The 26,629-nt window shown below is 35.5% G+C and overlaps 2 protein-coding genes and 1 long non-coding RNA gene across 3 annotated transcripts; 2 read left to right on the top strand and 1 right to left on the bottom strand.

The window, feature by feature from the left end:
• Positions 1 to 6,626: 6,626 nt before the first annotated feature.
• LOC125681699 (uncharacterized) lies at positions 6,627 to 11,875 on the top strand. The gene is made up of 2 exons (XM_048921889.2): positions 6,627 to 7,657; positions 9,049 to 11,875. Exons 1-2 carry the CDS (start codon positions 7,555 to 7,557, stop codon positions 10,380 to 10,382), a joined length of 1,437 nt encoding a protein of 478 aa, XP_048777846.1. The 5' UTR covers positions 6,627 to 7,554; the 3' UTR covers positions 10,383 to 11,875.
• A 1,511-nt stretch (positions 11,876 to 13,386) lies between these two features.
• LOC125680037 (acetylcholine receptor subunit beta-like) lies at positions 13,387 to 14,457 on the bottom strand. The gene has a single exon (XM_048919482.2). The coding sequence runs from the start codon at positions 14,455 to 14,457 to the stop codon at positions 13,387 to 13,389; it is 1,071 nt and encodes a 356-aa protein (XP_048775439.2).
• A 10,638-nt stretch (positions 14,458 to 25,095) lies between these two features.
• On the top strand, positions 25,096 to 26,399 carry LOC130052373 (uncharacterized). The gene is made up of 2 exons (XR_008800699.1): positions 25,096 to 25,868; positions 26,094 to 26,399. It is a non-coding gene; the product is annotated as an uncharacterized LOC130052373 (long non-coding RNA).
• The last annotated feature ends 230 nt before the right edge of the window (positions 26,400 to 26,629 follow it).

Below are 26,629 nucleotides of genomic sequence, written 5' to 3'. Positions count from 1 at the left end.
AGGGCAGGACTCAAATGGATATATATACATGTAGTGTGAAAATGCATTTTATTTATTAAAATCCGCTATTAAACTTCTGTGAATTGTGAAGAAATATTATGGACAAGGTTACTAAAGAGTATATAGCTGTTCACCAAAATTGTGCATTTAATCTTTGGATACTGTTTTCTTACTTTTGTGTATTGTGAATAAATACTTTAGGCATGGTTATTAAGAACTTCCACCTAAATTATAAGATTCTCCACCCTTGCATCTGAGTTTCATGATCGATGGCAGAATTAGGTAGTACATTTTAAAAATTGATGTTACATTATTTCATTACATGGGGACAAAAACCGTGGGGATGCGGGTCAGAATAGGTCCTCAGTATCCCTTGCTTGTCGAAAGAGGCGACTAATTGGGGCGGTCCTTCGATGAAACCGAGGTTCCGTGTCACAGTAGGTGGAGCACGATAAAGATCCTCCTGCTTAATGGCCATAAGCGCCGAGCATAGGCCTAAATTTGGCAGCCCTTCACCCGCATTGGTGACGTCTCCATATGAGTGAAATATTCTCGAGAGGGACATTAAACAATATACAATCAATCAATCTTGAAATAATTATTTTTATGAAGTATGCCGCCGTGAAACATCACAATTCATACCATCACGTATTTTAAAAATGAAATTTATTTTTCATTTTACATTTCTGTCGGAATTCACAGTCGTTAGAATAGATATACTATACTTATCAAGATACATACACGTATTGTTCACAACTGTAGCGTACTCATTAGATACATACACGTATTGTTCACAACTGTAGCGTATTCATTAGATACATACACGTATTGTTCACAACTGTAGCATAACATTAGATACATACACGTATTGTTCACAACTGTAGCGTACTCATTAGATACATACACGTATTGTTCACAACTGTAGCGTACTCATTAGATACATACACGTATTGTTCACAACTGTAGCGTACTCATTAGATACATACACGTATTGTTCACAACTGTAGCGTACTCATTAGATACATACACGTATTGTTCACAACTGTAGCGTACTCATTAGATACATACACGTATTGTTCACAACTGTAGCGTACTCATTAGATACATACACGTATTGTTCACAACTGTAGCGTACTCATTAGATACATACACGTATTGTTCACAACTGTAGCGTACTCATTAGATACATACACGTATTGTTCACAACTGTAGCGTATTCATTAGATACATACATACACATATTGTTCACAACTGTAGCGTACTCATTAAATACATACAGGTATTGTTTACAACTGTAACGTAATCATTAGATACATACACGTATTGTTGACAACTGTAGCGTAATATTAGATACATACATACACGTATTGTTCACAACTGTAGCGCAACATTAGATACATACATACACGTATTGTTCACAACTGTAGCGTAACATTAGATACATACATACACGTATTGTTAACAACTGTACCGTAACATTAGATACATACATACACATATTGTTCACAACTGTAGCGTAACATTAGATACATACACGTATTATTCACAACTGTAGCGCAACATTAGATACCTACACGTATTGTTCACAACTGTAGAGTACTCATTAGATACATACACGTATTGTTCACAACTGTAGCGTACTCATTAGATACATACACGTATTGTTCACAACTGTAGCGTACTCATTAGATACCTACACGTATTGTTCACAACTGTAGCATAGCATTAGATGCATACACGTATTGTTCACAACTGTAGCGTACTCATTAGATACATACACGTATTGTTCAAAACTGTAGCGTAACATTAGATACCTACACGTATTGTTCACAACTGTAGAGTACTCATTAGATACATACACGTATTGTTCACAAATGTAGCGTACTCATTAGATGCATACACGTATTGTTAACAACTGTAGCGTACTCATTAGATACATACACGTATTGTTCACAACTGTAGCATAACATAAGATACATACACGTATTGTTCACAACTGTAGCATAACATTAGATACATACACGTACTGTTCACAACTGTAGAGTACTCATTAGATACATACACGTACTGTTCACAACTGTAGCGTACTCATTAGATACATACACAAATTGTTCACAACTGTAGAGTACTCATTAGATAGATACACGTATTGTTCACAACTGTAGCATACTCGTTAGATACATACACGTATTGTTCACAACTGTAGCATAACATTAGATACATACACGTATTGTTCACAACTGTAGCATAACATTAGATACATACACGTATTGTTCACAACTGTAGCATAACATTAGATACATACACGTATTGTTCACAACTGTAGCGTAACATTAGATACATACACGTATTGTTCACAACTGTAGCATAACATTAGATACCTACACGTATTGTTCACAACTGTAGCATAACATTAGATACATACACCTATTGTTCACAACTGTAGCGTACTCATTAGATACATACACGTATCGTTCACAACTGTAGAGTACTCATTAGATACATACACGTATTGTTCACAACTGTACCGTAACATTAGATACATACACGTATTGTTCACAACTGTAGCGTACTCATTAGATACATACACGTATTGTTCACAACTGTAGCGTACTCATTAGATACATACACATATTGTTCACAACTGTAGAGTACTCAATAGATACATACACGTATTGTTCACAACTGTAGCGTACTCATTAGATACATACGCGTATTGTTCACAACTGTAGCGTACTCATTAGATACATACGCGTATTGTTCACAACTGTAGCGTACTCATTAGATACATACACGTATTGTTCACAACTGTAGCGTACTCATTAGATACATACACGTATTGTTCACAACTGTAGCGTACTCATTAGATACATACACGTATTGTTCACAACTGTAGCGTAAACATTAGATGCATACACGTATTGTTCACAACTGTAGCATAACATTAGATACATACACGTATTGTTCACAACTGTAGCGTACTCATTAGATACATACACGTATTGTTCACAACTGTAGCGTAAACATTAGATGCATACACGTATTGTTCACAACTGTAGCATAACATTAGATACATACACGTATTGTTCACAACTGTAGCGTACTCATTAGATACATACACGTATTGTTCACAACTGTAGCGTAACATTAGATACATACATACACGTATTGTTCACAACTGTAGAGTACTCATTAGATACATACATGTATTCTTCACAACTGTAGCGTAACATTAGATACCTACACGTATTGTTCACAACTGTAGAGTACTCATTAGATACATACACGTATTGTTCACAACTGTAGTGTAACATTAGATACATACACGTATTGTTCACAACTGTAGCGTAACATTAGATACTTACACGTATTGTTCACAACTGTAGAGTACTCATTAGATACATACACGTATTGTTCACAACTGTAGCATACTCATTAGATACATAATCGTATTGTTCACAACTGTAGAGTACTCATTAGATACATACACGTATTGTTCACAACTGTAGAGTACTCATTAAATACATACGCGTATTGTTCACAACTGTAGCGTAACATTAGATACATACATACACGTATTGTTCACAACTGTAGAGTACTCATTAGATACATACACGTATCGTTCACAACTGTAGCATAACATTAGATACATACACGTATTGTTCACAACTGTTACAGACTTTGCACACTAAATTTGAGTTTTTAAGCCGGGCCTAAATCAAGGGGCGGATCATGAAACTCTAATGATTTCAATCCATTATTCTCACTGATCCGTAATACCATGGGATATGCACCCATGATATGTGTTTACCATGATATAGGAGAACTTAATGGTAAATAAATGACTTTAAAATTCGCAACATTTTAATGTGTTGATATTTCCTACGTTATATTACCAAAGTACGGGAATCAGTGTACGCTACGTCAGAATTTAATTTGTGACGTCGCTTAACAGATAGTCTGCAGCAGGCTCGGTCGCGGCGGCCATAACAGATCGAGAGAGTGTTTACATTGCGGCGTACTGGTCCTTGTAGAATTTGAACGTCGCATTGCCTCTTATAAATCGTTGCAAATGGTCGCAGTTGAAGAGATGAAGAAGTGTAGGTATGTTTATTACTCCTCTATACGAGGATTTGATCATAACCGAGACAAGTGCACATTGCGAAGTGCGAGGGCAGGCCAGGCTTGTATATCGAACTATTGCAGATCTTACGGGGCTGGATGTATGATCAATTGTGGAAATTGCTGTTTTCTGCTACAACAACTGAGAAATGCAGTTGGAATCGCGGTAATACTTGGACAAAGCGATGGGGTTAGTGCCATGCCAGGCATGGCACTAAGGGTTACTGACATGCGCACTAACCCCTCTGTGACGTCACATAAAAACACAAACAGAAAAATGAACTAACCCCCATATCCCAACATTACAGTAGGCTAACAGACAATGAAACACAACTTGTCAACAATAAAATAATAAACAAAAACAAATAAACACCGATAACATTCCATTAATAAGATTACACCCAAACTTTACCAAGTGTAAAACGGTGTTGGGTGTAAAACAGTAAAAAAAAATTTTTTCTTGAAATGAAGACTAACTACCCTGAGTTAGTGCCTCACTCTGCAAGAACATTTGAAAATTAATGTACTTATTTACTAACTAACGTGCACTACGGCTGAAATCAAAATTTAATTGCTTTATGGGGAATATAATTATTATGAAATAATTTAATACCTTGTTTGTAGCGTACTCATTAGATACATACACGTATCGTTCACAACTGTAGAGTACTCATTAGATACATACACGTATTGTTCACAACTGTAGAGTACTCATTAGATACATACACGTATTGTTCACAACTGTAGAGTACTCATTAGATACATACACGTATTGTTCACAACTGTAGAGTACTCATTAGATACATACACGTATTGTTCACAACTGTAGCGTACTCATTAGATACATACACGTATTGTTCACAACTGTAGCGTAACATTAGATACCTATACGTTTTGTTCACAACTGTAGAGTACTCATTAGATACATACGCGTATTGTTCACAACTGTAGCGTACTCATTAGATACATATGCGTATTGTTCACAACTGTAGCGTACTCATTAGATATATACACGTATTGTTCACAACTGTAGCGTACTCATTAGATACATACACGTATTGTTCACAACTGTAGCATAACATTAGATGCATACACGTATTGTTCACAACTGTAGCATAACATTAGATACATACACGTATTGTTCACAACTGTAGCATACTCATTAGATACATACACGTATTGTTCACAACTGTAGCGTAATATTAGATACATACATACACGTATTGTTCATAACTGTAGCGTAACATTAGATACATACATACACGTATTGTTCACAACTGTAGCGTAACATTAGATACATACATACACGTATTGTTCACAACTGTAGAGTACTCATTAGATACATACACGTATTCTTCACAACTGTAGCGTAACATTAGATACATACATGTATTGTTCACAACTGTAGCGTACTCATTAGATACATACACGTATTGTTCACAACTGTAGCGTACTCATTAGATACATACACATATTGTTCACAACTGTACCGTAACATTAGATACATACACGTATTGTTCACAACTGTAGCGTACTCATTAGATACATACACGTATTGTTCACAACTGTAGCGTAACATTAGATACATACACGTATTGTTCACAACTGTAGCATACTCATTAGATACATAAACGTATTGTTCACAACTGTAGCGTAACATTAGATACCTACACGTATTGTTCACAACTGTAGAGTACTCATTAGATACATACACGTATTGTTCACAACTGTAGCGTACTCATTAAATACATAATCATATTGTTCACAACTGTAGCGTACTCATTAGATACATACACGTATTGTTCACAACTGTAGAGTACTCATTAGATACATACACGTATCGTTCACAACTGTAGCATAACATTAGAAACATACACGTATTGTTCACAACTGTAGCGTACTCATTAGATACATACACGTATCGTTCACAACTGTAGAGTACTCATTAGATACATACACGTATTGTTCACAACTGTAGCGTAAACATTAGATACATACACGTATTGTTCACAACTGTAGAGTACTCATTAGATACATACACGTATTGTTCACAACTGTAGAGTACTCATTAGATACATACGCGCATTGTTCACAACTGTAGCGTACTCATTAGATACATACACGTATTGTTCACAACTGTAGCGTAAACATTAGATACATACACGTATTGTTAACAACTGTAGCATAACATTAGATACATACACGTATTGTTAACAGCTGTAGCATAACATTAGATACATACACGTATTGTTCACAACTGCAGAGTATTCATTAGGTAGATATATCAAATGTAAAAAAAAAAAAACAAAAAAACATAGGAAATATAAATATGGGGTTATGAATATTGAAATTAATTACTCTTAGACTGGTCACTGGGGACTCAGGGAACCACAATCTCATAAATAGTGAAAATACACTACATGATTTGCTCCATACTCTTCATGAAAACAAAACTAAATCTGGAAAGTAAGAGTTTATTTTCATTTTCTGTTAAACATTATTAAGATTTAATTGGTTGATTGAGCTGTCTATTGAAGATCTGCTCCGTGTAACGCGTGTGACCATTGAGGCGCATGGACCTTTTGTTCCAATGATATGGATGTAAATTCTTATTGCATATTTAAGAACCAAATTTTGCTATTTATCTAAAGATACAAACAAAATATAATTATGAAAATAAAATCAGCAATATTCCTATGTTAGCAAAACTATGTGGTCTTGAATTTCTGTTTTGAAGAAATTCATCAGTTAGAAAACAAATGTTCATTTGTCATTAAGAAAACGGTAGCATTTCAAATGCTTAAAGGCTGCAATAAATTATGTCATCGCAGATGTTACAGGTCGATATTGGCACATAGTTTGAAGCTATCATGGCGATCTATACCGATTTTAACTTGACTTTAGTTTTGTATGTCAGAATTCGATTATGTTGCACTTATTAACGCTGTCAATGATTCGGATGTTTGTTCTTTAGGCTTCGTTGTAATTTTGTACATTTTGTCAAAGAGGGACCTCATGCCTGGAAACACTATAGTTTGAGAGAGACGCAACTTTGTAATAGCCGTCATCTAGTTGATAGCTTCTTAAGCTTCGATGAGGGTATTTGATTTTAGTGCATTCCTTCCGATGGACAAATCGAAAGAATGATTTTTCAACAAAATAAAAAGATTGCCAAGGGTTCTACATTTCTTTATTGTCAAGTTTATAGTGATTATGTCTATGCACACAAATTTGACAAATGAGTTTGGTTTGTGAAAAATGTACTTTAACGATCTTCAAATTTCAAGTTGTTATTGCTTGCCAGTTTCCGCTTGAAGGCGTTTCAGCTTGATGACGTATAGTCAAACAAAATTAATTATGCATACAACTGTACTAGTTAAAATGTCTCGTTTTTTCTTCAACATATGTGGAAAAACCAAAAAAACCTAAACGATGTTACGATTGGCATATGTAATAATCATAATTATAACATGCATTGTATTCGCCTTGACCCAAGGACAAGACAAATCGAGGAGAAATCCGAACAGGAAAAAAGGTAAGGCTTCCGTCCTCTGGAATTTTTAAATGTGGAATTAACTTGAATTTTAAAGTTTGTCGCACTTGTTTTCATTAACGATGATCATTTTGCAAATTCCATTCCTTTAACAATAAAATTAATAATAAACTATTAGTCATAACCTTTAACTACTAACTCTATCACGGTATTTATGTTAATGGCATGGATTTATGCTTGTCTGTTTGTAAGCAGATTATATTTTATATCTATAGTTACAAAACATGGTAATATTCTACCCTTTCACTGACAACTAGTGATGCAATTTTGGAAGCGATCAGTGGTAAATCCAGGATTTTTCGGATGGCCGTATGAACAATTGGATTGCTTAATTTGTTGATGTTTTATGAATTATATACATCATAAACGATATGAAAATTAAAGGAGTCATTATTCATGATGATTCAAAAAGGTGGAAATAATTCTACAGTTTTCATTCACTGTATATCGTTTTTGTATTAATGAAAGAAATTCCATTTGTACTTAGTAGATGTTTACATTTAAATTCAAAACGAAGCAACAAAATAAATTATTAGTAGAGTAATGCGATAGCGATGTAATGTGTCACAATACGTATTACTTTTCCTTGTTAAACAGAAACAATGAAGCAGTGTATAAAGAAATGGATTACATCTTAAATCATGGGAAGGTTCATTTTTTGTAAATAACACGACCTTTTAATGCATTTAGTAAGAAGCAGTGTAATACATCAAACGTATTACGTTTATATGCTACTGTATAGACGTATCATTTAAGGTAACTCCATACTCGCATTATTATCTGAAAAAAGTTTAAAATGTGTATTTATTTGAATTGATTAGAGTTAAAACTAATAAATTATCAAATAAAATATGTAGGTCATCTCACTTTATAAAATGCGAAATATACATATACAAAATCATATATCAACGTCAGAAAATTGCAATTTTTCTTCAACAGCATTATCTCAATTTCACAAAAACTGGTTAAAACGACATGACAGTATTCAAGTATTCATAATGATTTCATTAAGCTCTATCTCTACAAAACTATTCAAAAGAAAAGAGAGAAAATTTATCGCATAATGAACTTGATAAAGGATTCAATAAAAGCCGAGTTATTGCCCTTGGATTCCATATTTTGAAACATATCACGTAGACTATTGAAATATTATGTTTGATAAAAAAAAATTCTTAATAACCATTGGAAAATATTCCGACAAAATGTATGGTAATGTCATGAATAAACCTAAATAGATAATTGATTTTGCAAAATCTTATGACGCCACATGAGGGTGGAACTACTTTCAGTTAAAATAAGCACATTGTTAACAGTTTAGATTCAAGATTTATTATTATTATCATTATCATGATATTAACATTTTTAATTTACAGCTGATACGGTGTGTCTTAACTGTGAAGAGGACTCCTGTGATAACAGTACAGGAATATGTGAACAATGTTTGAAAGGATTCTATGGTGAGAAATGTGAAGATACCTGTCCAAATACATGTCCGTCGTGTGAGCAGTCCACTGGTAGGTGCACATCTTGTCTAGACGGGTGGTTTGGTCCCCATTGCTATTTCAAATGCGTTCTCTGCTTCTCTTGCGAAATGAACACCGGAAAATGCACCGCCTGTAAGCCGACCAAATGGGGACCTATTTGTCAACAAGACTGCGAACAGAACTGCTATATTTGTAATGCAGATAATGGAAAATGCGTTCAGTGTGCTCGGGAATATTATGGTGAGCACTGTGAGAAGAAGTGTACAAACTGTCTCAGAGGGCGGTGTCGTCCAACAACTGGAATCTGCCACTTTGGATGTGAAAAGGGGTATTACGGTAAATTCTGCAATTCCTCTTGTCCCAAAGAGTGTAAAGTATGTAATCAAAATGATGGAATGTGTATAAAAGAAAAGCTGAACAAGAATGGAAACTCTGCAATAAAAACAGAAAAATCCTCAATACAGAAACGATTGTCGAATGGCAAAAAACCAACAGTTAAACTTGGAAAAGCTTTAACTAAGATAGAATCGGTTTCTACAAAAGAGAGACCACCGACAGATGGCAAAAAGCCGGCGGGGAAAATGGGAAACTCACTGACAAGGAAAAAATCGATTTCTACAATGAAGGAACTATCGTCGAATGACCAAAAACCAGTGAGCAAAATGGGAAACTCTCTGACAAGGAAAAATTCGATTTCTTCTATTGAAAGACCATCGTCGAATGGTAATAAACCTACGGGCAAAATAGGAAACTCTCCGACAAAGAAAGAATCAATCCTTATAAGAGAGGGGTTATCGTTGGATGGCAACAAACCAGGGAGCAAAACTGGAAAATCTCTGACGAAGAAAGAATCCATTCCTAAATTGGAAAGACCATTAATGGATGGTAAAAAAACAAAGGGAAAAAATGAGAATTTTTCAATGAAGGAATCAATATCTAAAAAGGAAAGACCATCATTCAGTTTCAAGACAAATGCCGGCAAAAATGAAAAATTGTTAAAAAATGGAACAAGTTCTAAACAAGAGAGACCATCAATGGATGGTAAAAAACCGAAAGACAAGAAAGGAAGTCTGACAAAGAAAGAAACTTTTTCTAAAAAAGAGATTTCTTCCTTGGAAGGCGATAAGACAGTGGACAATAATGTTAATTTGCCAGAGAGAGGATCAATTTCTCCAGAACAAAAGACTGCAGGAACACGAATAGTATCTAATCCATTCTCCTGAACAATTTTTTTCACATCCATCAAGTATATTTCAGACAGAAAAACCGACAAATCAATAGAAGGAGTGAGTGAACAAAAAGGATGAGCCATATCTCATATACCAAAAATATTATGGTCGCGCTTGATTTGTCTGCATTGTTGTACACCCGGTGTAGTCGGTGCACAACTTATAATCAAGTGCTATTCGGTGTAGTTTAGTATATTCAATATGGACATTCAGTAGCTGAGGAGATCCTCAAGGTAGAATAAATGAATTTAATGCAAATAAATCACAAATCAAATAATTTCTAGAATTTCACATTTTTTTCTTTTACAAAAATATATCTAAATGTGCATTTATAAGTACCTACAGACATCCGAAAAATACCAGGGCATACTCCAAAATATTGGATGGTTTTTTTTGACACCGAACTTTTTTTTTTTTTTTTTGGTAGTTGTACGAAATATCAATCGTTTTCATTTATTCTTTAAAATATATTCTAAGCCCTTGTAAATAACTACATACAATACACTGGGATTATTCTCTTATATACTTTACAACCAATAGCACACGGAGGGAAACATCTGCACATTTTCCGTCTCACTATTTGTCAGCCATATTTAAGTTTTCGGTGCATTTACCAACACATGCCCTGTACAGGGTGTAGAGGGTGTACAACAAAAAGTGTACACCATTTTCCATGATTACAGAATGGTGTACACTTTGTGGTCGGCGTAGACAAATCAGGCGCGCTCTGTGAAACAGAAGCATATCCAAATGTACATATCCAACTTAAAGGGATGAAATAATTGAACGGAATGGAAAATAAGAAAACGTAATTCTGACAGTGAAGTTTGATAAAAAAAAAAAAAAAAAGAAAAAAAAAAAAGTAGTTTTAAACACGATATATCGGGATTTAAAGTAGTATGAAACTTACTGAAAATTTAATATATATAAGTAATTCTAAAGGTATTCAATACGTAAAGAAAGGAGACAGTGGAATTTTGAATGTTATGAATTAAGGAAAATGTTTATTGTTAAATAATGATGAAAGCGAAATGCATATAATTCACATGACTGGTAAATAATAAAAAGTCGATTGCTTTGCACTTGCAACTTTTTGGAAGAGTTATCCGCCTTGATAAAAAAAATATCGGAAAATATTTGCAGTAAATGATCAATTTTATTGCATGCTTTATAAAGAGATAGGTTATCTAAATTTTTATCAACGGTTATCTATGAAAATATTCTCTTTTAAAAATATTTAATAAACATGATCTTTCTATAGACTAAGTCAATCCAATGTAAAAATTTCAGTGAAATAAATCAAGCAGTGATCAAAATTTTGTAAATTCCTTTGGGGTATTATTTTTATTTTATAAATCCCTGAAAATGATCCCATGATTACAAAAAAGCACGCACATGTATGTGCAACAATGGATTGAATTTTTGACTAGTCGTCTTGTGTAATATTTTTGCAATTTCACCGATGGTAAATAAAGACTGACTATGATTTGGAATTGTTTTCTTTGTAGAATTAACCATGAAATGTTTTAATCATATGAAAGGTGAAGATAACGAACAGTGATCAATCTCATGATTCCTAAAAAAAAATACAAAATAGAGAGTTGCGCAAATATACCAGAGGTGGGATCAGATTCCTAGGAGGAGTAAGCGTCCCCTGTCGACCGGTCATACCCGTCATGAGCCCTATATCTTGATCAGGTAAACGGAGTCATCCGTAGTCAGAATCAGTGTGCCAAGAATGGCCTAACAATCTGTATGAAATACGTCAAACAGCATCTGACCCAATGATAGGTTGTATTGACAAACTAGATCATTGTAATGACCATAGAATTTGCGAAATGCTGACTTTAAACGAGACTATTGAAACCCCTGTACCATCGACTTGTTAGTCAGTAGTTTGCCTCCATTTAAAAACTTATCATACGCAGAACGAGCTCTTGCGTACCGAATCAGTTGAGAGATATACATGTAAACATCATATGTAGGTGAAAGTGGAATATTGCTACATAAATGTGGAAAGTTGACGAAGGAGAAGTTGAAATCATCCCATTTGTCATAAAGTTGAGTTGTTAGTTTTGTCGTTAATATTTATTTTTAAGAAAATATCTAAGTACGAAGCAAATGTAGAGGGCTCTTTTGTGTCTTTTATTTCGAGTTCACAGGGATATATCAAATTGACATAAGAAAGAAAACTAGATTTGTAAATAAATAAAACATCGTCGATATATCTTAATGTCAAGTTGAATGCCACAACAATAATTTTTTTCTTTTGAATCTTTTGAATAATCTTTGCTTCATAAGAATACAAAAGCAGGTCAGCTAACAAAGGAGCACAATTCGTGCTCATAGGCATTGTAAGACTGTTGAAAGACCTGATCATCAAAGACTACGAAGATGTTGTCAATGGAGAGTTCCAGCATATTTTTAATTTTAGGGTACTTGTGCGTGGAATTGGAGTTTTGTTTAACAAAGTAATTTTAGGATATGAATATTTCCCTTTTCCGTTTTTTGTTGAAGAAGCAACTGTCTATGATGTAAAAGGTCTAATCTTTAATTTATCGTGAGGAATGTTCGTGTAAATTGTTGAAAAGTAATACGTTTTGATGTTGATTTGATAAAAGTTTTGCTATTTCAGATTTACTAAAAATTCTTTAAATTTGATTTACACCACTTCTGGCATATGCTGTGGCATATTTTTCCATGTAATGTATATCATAAAAATATTGATGTCCTAGCAGTGTAGCCAATAGAAAAATGTCACATTGGTGTTCTAGCTCTCGCATTAGTGATTTTGTGGAGAGAAAAATATCAGGAGCTTTTTAAAAAACGATCATATCATATTACAATATCTCTGCATTTATTACAAATTAAGAATACACCGATGGATTTCAAAATCAACTGTAAATACAACAAGCAGTTCATTTTTTTCTTATTTCAATGGGTTTGGAATATAGATATACATATACACTATGTAAGCAATTCAATGAACTACATGTACTTAAATGGTCTTCTCCATAAGAAAGAATACTAAAACCGTGTTCGTTCCTAATACTGCAAGGAAAAAGAAACATCCACATGTGATGTTAAAAACTCTCCTGAACAAGAACATGTCTACAGTATTCTTTGTGTGAATTTTCCAATATGTTCCCTCTTTTTCGGGTTCATCTTCTTCTCGTTCATCTTCATGCTTCACTGACCGCTTCCTCTTCATGTACAAGAGACACCAAACAAACCCTTTGATGACTATGGGTGGCTCTTCTTTCTTCTGTTCCTTAACGAATAAGTACTGACTGACCACGACACAAGCCTGAATCAGAGAACTGATTAAGAGATCCGCGAAAATCTTCACACTCAACAAAGGCATCTCCGGCTCTGATGCTTTTGGTAATGCATCACTCAGCATGCTTTGGTAAACTGCTAAGGATAGGAGAATTGTCACAGAAAACCCTACACGCTCTCCAGAGTCGTCTGGCAGAACAAATACTAAAAGATGAACGAATCCCATCAGCGCCACAGGAACAATGGCAGTTAAAATGTAAATGGTAGACCGTCGCTCGTATATCACTGAAATCACGAAGATATCGGGTTCCGACGACAATGCGCTTATAACACTAGCACGTGCAGTTTTAAGTTTCCAAACACTGTTCCCTTTGTAATTGTCCATTATTACCCCTGTACCACTAACCTGAATTTTAACGTCGTCAGCGGTGTACCCATTGGGAGTGAAGGTAAAAAAGCAGGATTGATCATCCAAGGGGTAATATACAACATCTATTTTACAAGTAGTCCAAAACATTTGAGACACCTCCCAGGTGGCCACTCCGTTGTGAGAGTACTTTATTTTGAATGTATCCGTTCCAAAACCATAGTTTTCGGAAAGAGTTGACATGGCGTACATATCAGGTACCCAGATGTCTCCTTTTTGGAACAATGCTTTCTTAATTCCGCTAAAATTATTTGGATCCCACGTTATTCTATCGTCAGCCCAACTAATCTGGAGTTTTGCCGTTATTTGCATAGTTCCAGCGAGTTCATCGATACCTACCAGGTTATCCAGAATCATTCTCATCTTTATTGTCAGCGGTTCACTTTGGTTTTTTCCCGGTCGCAGAGTTTTGTCGTAAACAGTTGTGTTCAACAAACTTCGGTGCAGCAACATTACGTCATCCAAAGAATAGGACTCAACGTTTCTGAACATCAACATTAAGACACAATACGCAATCGTCCTTTCCATGGTGTACTGGAAATGCGGCATTGAGATGTATCCAATGATGTTAATTATTTGACTTAGAAATGTCGAGTGGCGATCGTAAGCTTGTTGTGCAGGATTCGTATCTTTCTAATTATTTATCACCAGTGCTGATTGGAGTGGTTTCCTTTATTCATTATTAATCAGTTCATTTTGATACCCGGTCTTTTCTCTCAGACATTTGAAAATTAATCCAGACCAATTTTCCATTAACAACCTCCATTTTGAAATAATAGTATTGTAGAGCAGCATACACTAGAGACAGTATTCGTTTGTGGTAAACGTTTGGTGTTCTACATGTTTTATTAGACTAGGACTACTGAATTCCGTATCAAATAGTGATCATAAGATGCTCAAAGTCACAAAACAGACCTGGTTTGTTTTGCTCGTATGACGAGATTGATATATGAACTTTTGGAACGCTAATATTATCCAAACAATACACCAAGACCTGTCATCGGACAATTGTGTCTCAGAATATGTACATACTGTGTAGGATAATCTGTTTATTGTTATCATTTCAAAGATTTAATTTCTTATTCTTACTACTGTCTATGACGTAGGGGTTAATGACGATTTCCATTTCAATTACTTGTAGATTCTTTAATATTTATACATATAATGTACAATGTTTAAAAATCTACTTACGATCCCGCAGGGCCAACGCGCTATAAATAAAAGTTTGAGTATTGGATTTAATTTTTTGACTTTATTCCACCCCGATACCAAGAAAAAAGAATTCATTGAATATATATATATATATATATATATATATACACATACATACATATATATATATATATATATATATATATATATATATATAATTATATATATATATATATGAATAAAATAAAATGGGATGTTTCTACCCAAAGTTTAATCTCTCTCTCTCTCTCTCTCTCTCTCTCTCTCCATGTATGCATGTTTATATAATTTATTTTGTTTTATGTGTATTTATGAATTGATTTTGGAATGTCAGTGTTATGTATCTATGATGTTAAATAAATATGTTTCAATGTTTGCCACTTTCGTTGTTAGTTATGGAGATCTTGATTTACATAATGATTTTTGTAAAGTTTGAAAACAAATGCTTATTTCTTCATTGGAATTCATTATTTTAATGATTAATCGTCGCTGTGACTACCGGTACAAAAAGGCGGGATAACTGCGATCAAACGTGAAAAAATTGGCGCTAATTGGTGGACTCGGAAAAAAATATTTTAATAAAAAAAAATTAATACAGAGAACAAAAAAGAAAGTAAATTGTGGACCAACTCAAGAAACAGAGAATTAGCAGCCTAGAAAGTCAAGCAATCAACGGATATTCCCGTACTGCTTATGTAGAGGGTAGCGAGTTAAAAAATAAACTATTTTAGACACTTTTAATAACATTTTTTCCATACACCATCCAAGAAGCAAACTATGTACTAGGTACTAGAACTTTAAATGGATTTAGATTAATTGGATATTGCCTAACGTCCCTCTCGAGAATATTTCACTCATATAGACGTCACCATTGCCGGTGAAGGGCTGCAAATTTTAAGCCTATGCTCGGCGCTTACGTCCTTTGAGCAGGGAGGGATCTTTATTGTGTCACACCTGTTGTGACACGGGATCTCGGTTTTAGCGGTTTAAGCGAAGGACCGCCACATTTAGTGCTTCTTACGACAAGCAAGGGGTACAGAGGAGGGTTGGCACGTTAAAGAACAAACATAGGTCTAAAATTGTGGTACTTCACCTACAGCTGGTGAAGTCTCAATATCAAAGTTGTGTTGAACTTCGAATGAAAAATTCCCGATGGGACGTCAAAACAAACAATCAATCAATCAAATACGATCACTATTTTCCTCACGATGCGACCGCTCCCACTTTTGATAAAGCAGTTTGAATGATAGGTGAAGATAACAAAGTGATCAATCTCATAACTCCTACAAGGAATACAAAATATTAGAGAGCTGGGCAAACACGGACCCTTGGATATATCAGAGGTAGGATTAAGTGCCTAGGAGTACGTGTGGCGTATATGTGTTTCTTTAATATTTTTGTTTCATTGTAATATTTCGCGATATAAACTACATGTATACTACACACATGGCGCGAGTGACCTTTTCTCTAAAATAAGAACAATTTCAATTGATGAATATACTGACATGCAAAAGAAACACAATAACAAGAGGACAGTGTAGTTATTGTTTGGCTGGAAACACCGAAAACGTATTCTCTTTAGATAAGTCGAGAGGTATGGCTTTCATGAAGGCTACATGTATGCTTCTCGACTTATACCACCTTCACACTCACGGATTTTTCTTACGAGTCCTTACGGATCTCCCACTCGTAGTCAATCGCAAGCATTCGTAAAACACTCGTCGGTATCCGTTAATAACTCGTCACAACTCGTAAGGATCCGTGAAAGTAGGGGCAAATTTTTTGACATATCCAAAAAAAAAAAAATTCACGATTGTACATGTCCACGGATTTCATTTTCCGTAAATAACTTGTAATAATCCGTAAGTATCGTAAACTGGTCGCGAGAACTCGTAAACTGCTCGTAAGAATCCGTAAAACACTCGTAAAAAGTTTGGTTTTTTTACGAATCTTTGCGGTTAGTTTACGATATGTTACGGATATATTACGAGTTGTGTACGGATTATTACGAATGCCTAATGCCTGTGTCACATTACTAGCGGGTACCGGGCCGAGGTATAGGTATCGGTGGGGGACCTGTCAAGATCTAACACCGTAGGGACACATTTCCAAGTCTGCCGGGTGATTAGCTCTCCTCATATACCGCCCGCACCTCGGGCGGGACAAGGAAGGCAGCCGTATGTTTACCGGGCGGGGAGCGTATGGAATGATGGTGTTGGTGGCCGCCCGATATCCGTAAGGTTATCGGTAGGTAACCGGGAGGGGTACGTCCGGTACCCATACGGACATCGTACGGACTAGGTACCCCCGTGCGGTCACCGCTCGCACACCTGAGGGGTATCGGATGAAGCCCGGACGATGTCCGTTCTGAGAACATCCGGGTATCGTTCGGTGACCTTTGCCTTTTCATGCGTGTTAAGTGCAATTAAGGCAATTGCAAACTGGTGTATATATACCTATCGTCATCGTCATCATCTCCAACATCATCATCGACGCTGTTGCCATCAACATCGACATGGCCAATCCTCCGAGGCATCTGAGACTGCCGTTCCTACGTCTACAACTCGCTGAAGCACGTGAGCGTTATCTTACGATGGGGTTGACATCGCCAGGATTTAACTCCGCGCTAAAAGCTGCCGGTGGGGTATACGGGCCCTGAATGGCGTGTTCTCACCGCATGGTCCCCGGCCGGACACTTTTCAGATTTTGGCATTCTCAGGCCGCTCAGAACCCGCTACCTAGTCGGATACCTAATCGCAGTGTAATGTGACACAGGTATAAGTGATTTACTATTTCATTCACGTCGGGTTACAATCGCTTTACGAATTGTTCAGAGTCATTACGAGCGCTAAACGTATAGACACGATTACTTTACGAGTACATACTTAAACTTTACGATTAAGGAAAGGTGTAAAAGATGCAAAATCTAACAGTTTCTGTCAGTTGCTATCAAGACATTAAAGAGGTTACACATTAATGTCAGTTGTCGAATGATGATACAAAGCCAATTGCGAACACTTTTGAGTCAAAAACGTAAACAATCGTAACTAACTCCTAACTATTCGTAACAGCACGTTGTCAACACGTTAACAGGTCGTGATTTACACGTAAAAGCTAAGCTAAATCGTAAATTTCCGTAATATACTTGTAACAATCCCTAAAAAGCTCGTAAAATGTCGTAAATTGCTCGTATTTATCCGTGTTCACTCGGAACAAATCGTAAATGTATCGCAAGAACTCATAAAAGCTCTTTAAAGTGTCTAAATCGTAACAATCCGTGTACATTTACGGATTTGTGGAATACGTAAGGATCCGTAAGAAAAATCCGTGAATGTGAAGGTACCATTGCTGAAAACGATTTTGCAATATATCTAAATGTCCACAAAAGAACAGTATCTCGTCTCTACAAACGCCCTAAACTGACTGGTACAACTGCCGGCTGCCCTTGAACTGGCCGACCCAAGGTTACGACACCTCGTCAGGATCGTTTCATGAAGTTGCAGCTACACAAAAATGCAAATGAGACACCAGGGACACATAAATACTGAGGTGTCTCCGCTCCTATCAAAATGCGTCTTGTTGCAGTGGAAATTTTCTTTCAACTCCAAATCTTGCGACGACACACTCAATTTTTTTCTATATTAAGATGACACCATTGTGCTCAAAAAATTTCAAAGTCAAGGTGAACGTTAGTTACACCAAATGGAATATGCCAGGTTTTGTGGCGATATAGCGTTATTGTGGCCGCAAAACCCGTTTGGTCATCATTGAAGGTAATTTGACTGCTCAGTTAGACTACACATGTACATCTATACTGTTCTTTAACTTGTCATTGTGCCGTTTGACCGTCAACACAACTGAAATTTTCAACAAGACAATGTCCTATGTTATGTAAAACAACGTGCAATTGCCTAAATCATCACCAAAACAATGTCGACACGTTAACCCCCCACCCCCACCCCCACCCCACCCCCAATTTCTCGTCAATAGAACAATTATCATTATATGTCCCAATCTTTTCATGACGAGGGCAAAAAATCATATAAAAGTTGAAAGTCTAAGAGGGAAACATTTTATGAAATACAATATACATATATTACAATACGTTGGGGATGAATGGAAGAATGTACCACCCAAGATCGCAACCCTTTGGCATCCACCTCTGGTCTCCACCATGAAAACAACCATAGGATTCAAGAATAAGTAATCCTAGATTTACTTGATATTGTTTATATTTTTACCTTTGAATCATGTGAAATACAGTATTACTTTAAATGGAATTTCTCGTTATTAATAAACAGGATAGTTTATTCAATCCTTTCATTTAACATCAACACAACTTTCACAAGCAATATCTTAGATGATAAAAAATTAGTATATATACATTGCTCTATTCTATTGTACTATGTTGATCCAGAGTCAAAATGTAACCAACAAAACATGCAATATTTTCAAGCTTAAATGTATTCTGATACACTTCTTGTAACGCATTTTACTTTACCATCAAATCCGTTAAAATGACATGATGTTGAGTTTTAGACATCCTTCAAAATCTAAAGTAATACACTCAGCACTATTTCACCGGATTCAAAGGAAATATAAACACTGTCTTGTAAATGGATTGAAAGGTATCACGATAATATCTGACAAGAACATTCCTTTATGGGATTGCAAAACTATTTCCAACATGAATATTACAAACTTATAGCATTATATATACATACCAAAGGTTTTGTATAAATGTATTAAATAATAATAAATGTATCCGTTTTCAATTTTAATGAAATGAGAAAATCAACGAGATTACATTCATTGTTTTTGGTTGCTAGAATAAAAACTTCTCGCATACTAAGTAACTAAATGTCAAGTAAAATACACAAAAAGCAACGCATGGACACATATAGAATGCATGCACAAAATACATGTGCAGATTGTGTATTTATGACAAACGCCCATTATATCATACAACAAATTAGCAAGAAGGTTCCCAAGAAATATACCAGGACCCCGAAGAATTCAGGAAAAGTCAACCCCCCCCCCCCCCCCCAAAAAAAAAACCCACCTACAAATCTGTCAGAAGTGGACAGGACCTATACAGGAGAGTATGAGACTACAAAATATTGTATAAACTTTACTTTAAATATTAAAAATAAAATGCTGTAGAACTAAAGAAAAAATATTCAATAAATAATTAAATAAATAAAAAATGCATTCAAAACTTCTATAGTTCTAGAGAATGCTGCCTTTAAAACACATCCCAGAAAACATCTTTAAACAACACACACCAATTATAAGATAGATTTACAATTAAATATATTTGGAATGAAAATTTTAATTTTGTCACTGTCCTTGATATCAGGAAGGACCACAGATCTTGAAATTTTGTCATGATTCATGTTTTGTTTGGCCGCACAATTTCTACTGGCTAGCAATTTCTTCCCTTTATGACCACAGACAGCTGGTATAATAGGCGTTTTTCCCACAGCAGGCAGGCTACCTGTATCATCAAGTGGAGGAACTTGACGGACACATGCAGCTGGTACAGTTGACTCTTTACGCTTTCTCAATCCTTTCTCTGGGTCATACACCTCATCAGAGTTTTTAACTTTAGCTGGTTGTTTTACTGTCATATTCTTCTCTTGCATCCCTACAGGAGGCAAGGTGTTATTTTCCAGCTCTCTGACATCGAGATTGGGAATTCTGAAGGCTGGTTTTGACCTCTGAAGTTTAGGCATTGTGGTAGACCTTGAGGATAATCCTGTTAGAGCACTGAGTTCAGTCTCCAGGACTTTCACTTGACCTCTCTGGATTCTCTCCAGATTAGCCAGCATCTGGTAAAGCAAGATATCCTCCTGAGCTGCGTGCACATGTCCACTGCACCCAACAGTTTTATTCACGGAGTTGATTTTCTTTGCCTGGGTCATCTTTCTGGAAATCAACTCTTTGTGATATTTCCTTGCTTCTTCCAGATTTTTCTGTTGTTCTTCCACCTTCATCTGTGTTTGTCTCTTGCCCTCCTCGATGCTGAGCAACAACTTGTCACATTCCTGGTCTTCCAGTATTAACTTCATGAGATCACCGTCATGATTTTTTGGTTCACAACTGTCCAAAGAACATATGATCGTGTGTGTATTACATTGCATGTAAATAATTTGGTATAGAATGTCATTGTAAAGGTATAAACCTGATATTCTAACAGTACAACTAACAAGTAACAATCTAATAACTTTACTTGTTAGCAGTTTATCACAAAATGATGTACAATGTATCTGTAAACTTACTCATTCCTCCGAGTTGAAACACTTTTCTTAGCACCAGTGGCCTTATCTGTGATGAATCAAAACAATGAAGAATTTGCATTACTAGTAACTATGATTTAAGGCACACTTAGTCACAGCAGTATTATTGTTAGCTGAAGTGGAATATATTATACAAAATGAAAACATGAAGACTTGGTTTATTTCAGCTATATTTTCAAATACAAAACCAAGCACTTTACAAGGTTTCGATAAATACATGTATAAGTCGGTACCTAGAGCAACTGCCTGTCTTGTTTTTGTTTTCTGTCTTGAATTCCCTCCAATGATGGCATGTGTGCTATGAGTTGACGCTGGGGTGCGGGCATTAGGGAAAGATGGTGGTAATGCTGCAGCTCTTCGTGGAGTCTGCAGGTTGTTGAAATGAAAGTTGTTCACAGACACTTGTCTGACCTTTCTCACTGTAAATCAGTAGTTCATTTGATTATTCATTTGAACTCATTAATAATACCACACAGACTCAGTTTCCTCCCAGATTATAGAAAGGACAAGACAAGGAAGACAACTGACAAATATTCTGGGCCTGTCTGATTTATAATTAGAATTACTTGTCTGATATATAATTAGAATTACTTAATCAACAGTCATGTTACTGATTATTAGAAATTTAGAGTGTCAAATTAAGCAGTACATATTGTAATAGATAACACCACCTCTCTCCTCCATCTTCTCTCTCCCTTGTAGAAAATTTCTAGATTCGCGCAATGTTTAAAATTTTTAACCTCAGATCATCAGATGTGGTACCTTAGAGTTGGTTAATGTTAGATATATCATTGATATGATTACTAAAGCAAAACTTAATTTTACGTGAGACTGTCCGTTTTGGGGAGCTGGCTTCGGAGTGTCCACCAGAGATCTCGTGTATAGAGACTGAGCTGGAATAAGTGGTGGACACATCTGACTGCACATCCCCTGGGCCTGAAATAACAACTCTGTATATTATGATTTACTACATGTATTATTAGAAACAATGAGTGTTGTAAATTTTAATAAAGTGTAACATTATTTATTTAGTAAAACCTGTTGGCCTGGTAATTGAATTTGAATATAAAATAATTGAAATACTCATTTAGAAAGTTAGATATAATTATTTCAGTCTACCTGCTGCCTGACAACAAGGATCCTTTTTATTCTGTTCCATCTCCTTATAGAAAAGTAAGAAAAAACAATTATCATCCAATTTATCGTCTTAACATTGAATTTAAGTAGCATTTCATCAGATTCGAATTATCAAAATAACATTACAAGGGCATAGGAGAAGGGGGTATGTTCCCTTTTAGACTACTTTTCAAAGAGGGGGGAGCAATCATGTATGTGCTCCATCTCCACTTTTCAAATCATTACGAGATATCTATTTTTTAATGCTTAAGTATTAAGGATATAGCATAGTTTCGAATAGTTGCAATATTCATCACAGGCACGTTAGAATCATGGAGTAGGCCTAACCTTGAACTGATGTAAATTGACGCCCCTCTTAACATGATTCTTTCTTCTTTTTTTCTTTTCTTTTTTGTGGCTTGACAAGAAGTTTAGAAACCTTAAACTTGACTTCCGGCTGCTGCTCCTCCACTTATACATGTACAAATGATGCTACGTGCCTGTATTTTTATTGTAAAACAAATTAAAAGAATGCAAAGTGGTTGCCCCCCCCCCCCACACACACACACACAAGGTTCAGTGTTTAAAATTTCGAAAATTGACCATGCAAATCTCATACCCTGAAAAAATAGTTAAAGCTTAAATGCTATTTATTGAGGGATTTAGGAATTACTTTCCTTATCCACCCCCCCACCCCACCCCCGCTATCCCCATCTGACAGCATTGTGATTTAATATATTCATCTAGAATCTGATATATTTTATTACTAGCACTGATATATTACTGGCATAATACCGTTATCTGCACCGCGATAAAATGTAAGATTTATTTTTCCTTTAGGAAGAGTTATTTGCTCTTTAATTTTGGTTTATTCCGTTAAATTACTATAGGAATATGCAAATTTTCAAAGATTTACATATGGCACAATTAAAAGAAGTATAAATTAAAACAACCCCCTGTGTGGTGGTGGGGGATGGAGGTGGATGAACCTAAATTAAAGATATGCGGTGCAGATAACGGTATTATGCCATATTACTTATTTAAACGTTAAAGTGTGGTCAGTGTAATTCCAAATAGATGAGTCTATAGATTATTTTTCATAATGGTGCTTAAAAAATAAGACAATCTTGAATCTATGAAATGGCCTTGTACTATAATTTAAATGAAATAAAAACCGTTAACGTCAAGTGAATAAATCAAACAATCACTTACTATGGTGTTAAAATTGTATCACTACAAGAATCGCTGAAATCTTTGAAATCGATTTGATCAAATGAGGATATTTGAACAATAGCGCCAACAGCTACTTCTTCGTTGCGAACAAAATACAGAGTGTACGTCGCCCTTGACAACAAACGAGAATCAGGCCATCTAGTGGCGAGAAGTAAACAATAGTTATCTCCCATCCAAACTCCCCGTCGAGGCCTCATTACGTCACCTACGAATAGAATGGTTTGTGAGCAAACGAACTCTGGTGGAAGTTTGATCTCCCATCCTCATAAATGCTGCTTCCGTAGACGAACCCCCCCCCCCCCCCCCCCCCCCCCCCCGTCCAACAACAGGAAATCACATTTGCATTTTTTTTTTCATTTTTTTTTTTTGAAATTCAACATAAAATTATGAAGAATTTTTTTACCATGTACATGTAGCTAATTTGCATGCTGCCATTTTGGATGTGAACTAGTCTATCGGTCATTACATAAAGAAATTAATCAGACAATTTAGAGAAAAATATGTAAAATCACAATATTGTAAACTAACCTCTGCATAAACACACAAACATAACATCCCATTCTTCATGTTTGTATCTTTTTAATGAACCAACTTTCAATGTAACTGGTATAATATTCGGAGTTCCATTTTTTAAAGAAGTGAAGCGAAGAGCCCCATTCTATCCATTATATAAACATTACAAGAATATTCGTCTAAAAGCAACGGGTATGAAACATGGATATCTAATTCCAGCATCGGAAATTCATAAGTGTTTTTCCGGAACCAGTTGACAAATTTATTGAATTATTTCTCAAAAAAGACTGACGGGAAAATTAAGAATTTAAAAAATGCAGGCGTGCATGCACATAGTATTCATTCTATAAATAGAAATGTGAGTTTTGCTGTCCTTGACACGTGTACTGATGTCATGAGGTGTCAGAAAGGGATACCAGCAGTGTGTGTTGGTGGTGGTGGTGGTGGTGGGGGGGGGGGGGGGGGGTGGGGGGGTCATATACATTGACTTGCAGAACGGCATCACAAGGGCAAAAAGGTTGTAAATGGGATGGGGTGGATATTGTGAAAAGTACCTAAAAGATCAAGTGTTAGACCCCCCCCCCCCCCCTCTTTCACAAATTCCTGAATCCGCCTATGTATCCCCTGTGCAACATTATGTGGCCAACCTTGTAAGTACTGCGGAGTATTTTCTTTTTCTTTTCTTTTCTTTCGTGATTCAAAGATTGTGCTTAATGAATATTCATAACTTTAAGATATCCTGATATCAAGCTCATGAATAAAGTTGCAAGAATTTCTCCATTTGTTTCTAAATCGTACAAAGGACTTTTTAAATTGTTTCTACGATTATCTAAATCGTACAAACGACTTTCTAAATCGTACAAACGACTTTTTAAATCGTAAAAACGGCTTTTTAAGTCGTGCAAACGATTTAATTAATCATACCAACGATTTTCTAAATCGTACAAACGACTTTGTAAATCGTACTACGATTCAATAAATCATACAAACGATTTTCTAAATCGTACAAAGGTGGGCGATAAATCTAGTACTGCCGACTCCCGATGGTCCCGGATTGCGATGTTTTAAAGATAATATTGAAACCGGCGAACAAAATTACTTCATACTTCTCGGGAACAATCTTTATGTACAAATTGATTCACACAATTAAAAAAAAAAAACAATAATAATAATTTTAAATTCTTAACCTTGAAATGTCGCCTACTCAAAAGCGTATTTAACGGTCTTTTCAGTTAACTAATATAAATATACCTTTGTGATTCAAAGCTTGGAAAACTTATATGCATCGGAGGCGACAATGTTCAAACATGTGTTCGGAGATTACTGTCCTTTTTGATGGTGACAAACTAAGTGCTCATTGGAATTGGAGTGGGAAAGGTACAAACAGAGGGAAGTCAAATCTAGAATTAAGAGACATAATAAGTAAGTTATAGAGCATTGGACATCTTTCTCTTAGCTTGTCTCCATCTACTGTTTATTGTATACACGATCATGTTCTTGATAAAGATACTAAGGTTTATAGATCGATATGCACCTGTAATATATACGTTATTGCCTTTAAAAGACCTAATCATATGATCCATATGTTGGATTCTGTACCAGTATTTGCTTTGTTTTCAATACCAAATTATTTGTATTTTCAATCAGAGGCTGTCAGGACAAAACAAATCTGTAGTGGTGTAACTGACAATGAAATCGCCAAAGATCGAGATAGGGGAGGCGACAAAGGGAGGAAAAAGAACGAGCGGAAAAGGCAACAAAGGGACAGTGAGGAAGTGAGCCAGGATTAAAAACTTTTAAATCATTATTTTTCAGAAATGTCTACCATCATCTATTTCAAACCTATGTCGTAACTTTTGACAATTTAATTCATATAAAAAAATCATTTTACAGAGAATCATTTGTAATGTTTTCTTTCTAAATGTATGCATTAATAATGAATGCAGGTCAAAATGTGCATTGTACTTTTTTCAAACAATCATGGGAAAAGTCAATATATTAAAGTATAATTTACAAATGTATTTTCAACAAGTATTCATTCAATTTGGTTTGATAAATGTAAGTTACTAGTATAGCCAACAATATTGACCAACCAAAAAGAAGCTTTAGATCAATAACCGCCAATATCCGACCTACCCTTTCAAACAATGAAGGACCAACATTGGGCCAACCTATAACCAACC

This window comes from Ostrea edulis, chromosome 2 (assembly GCF_947568905.1).
Source record: "Ostrea edulis chromosome 2, xbOstEdul1.1, whole genome shotgun sequence".
NCBI lineage: Eukaryota > Metazoa > Mollusca > Bivalvia > Ostreida > Ostreidae > Ostrea > Ostrea edulis.
Note: the sequence above shows the minus strand (reverse complement) of the source record. Positions and strands in the feature narration are given on the sequence as shown.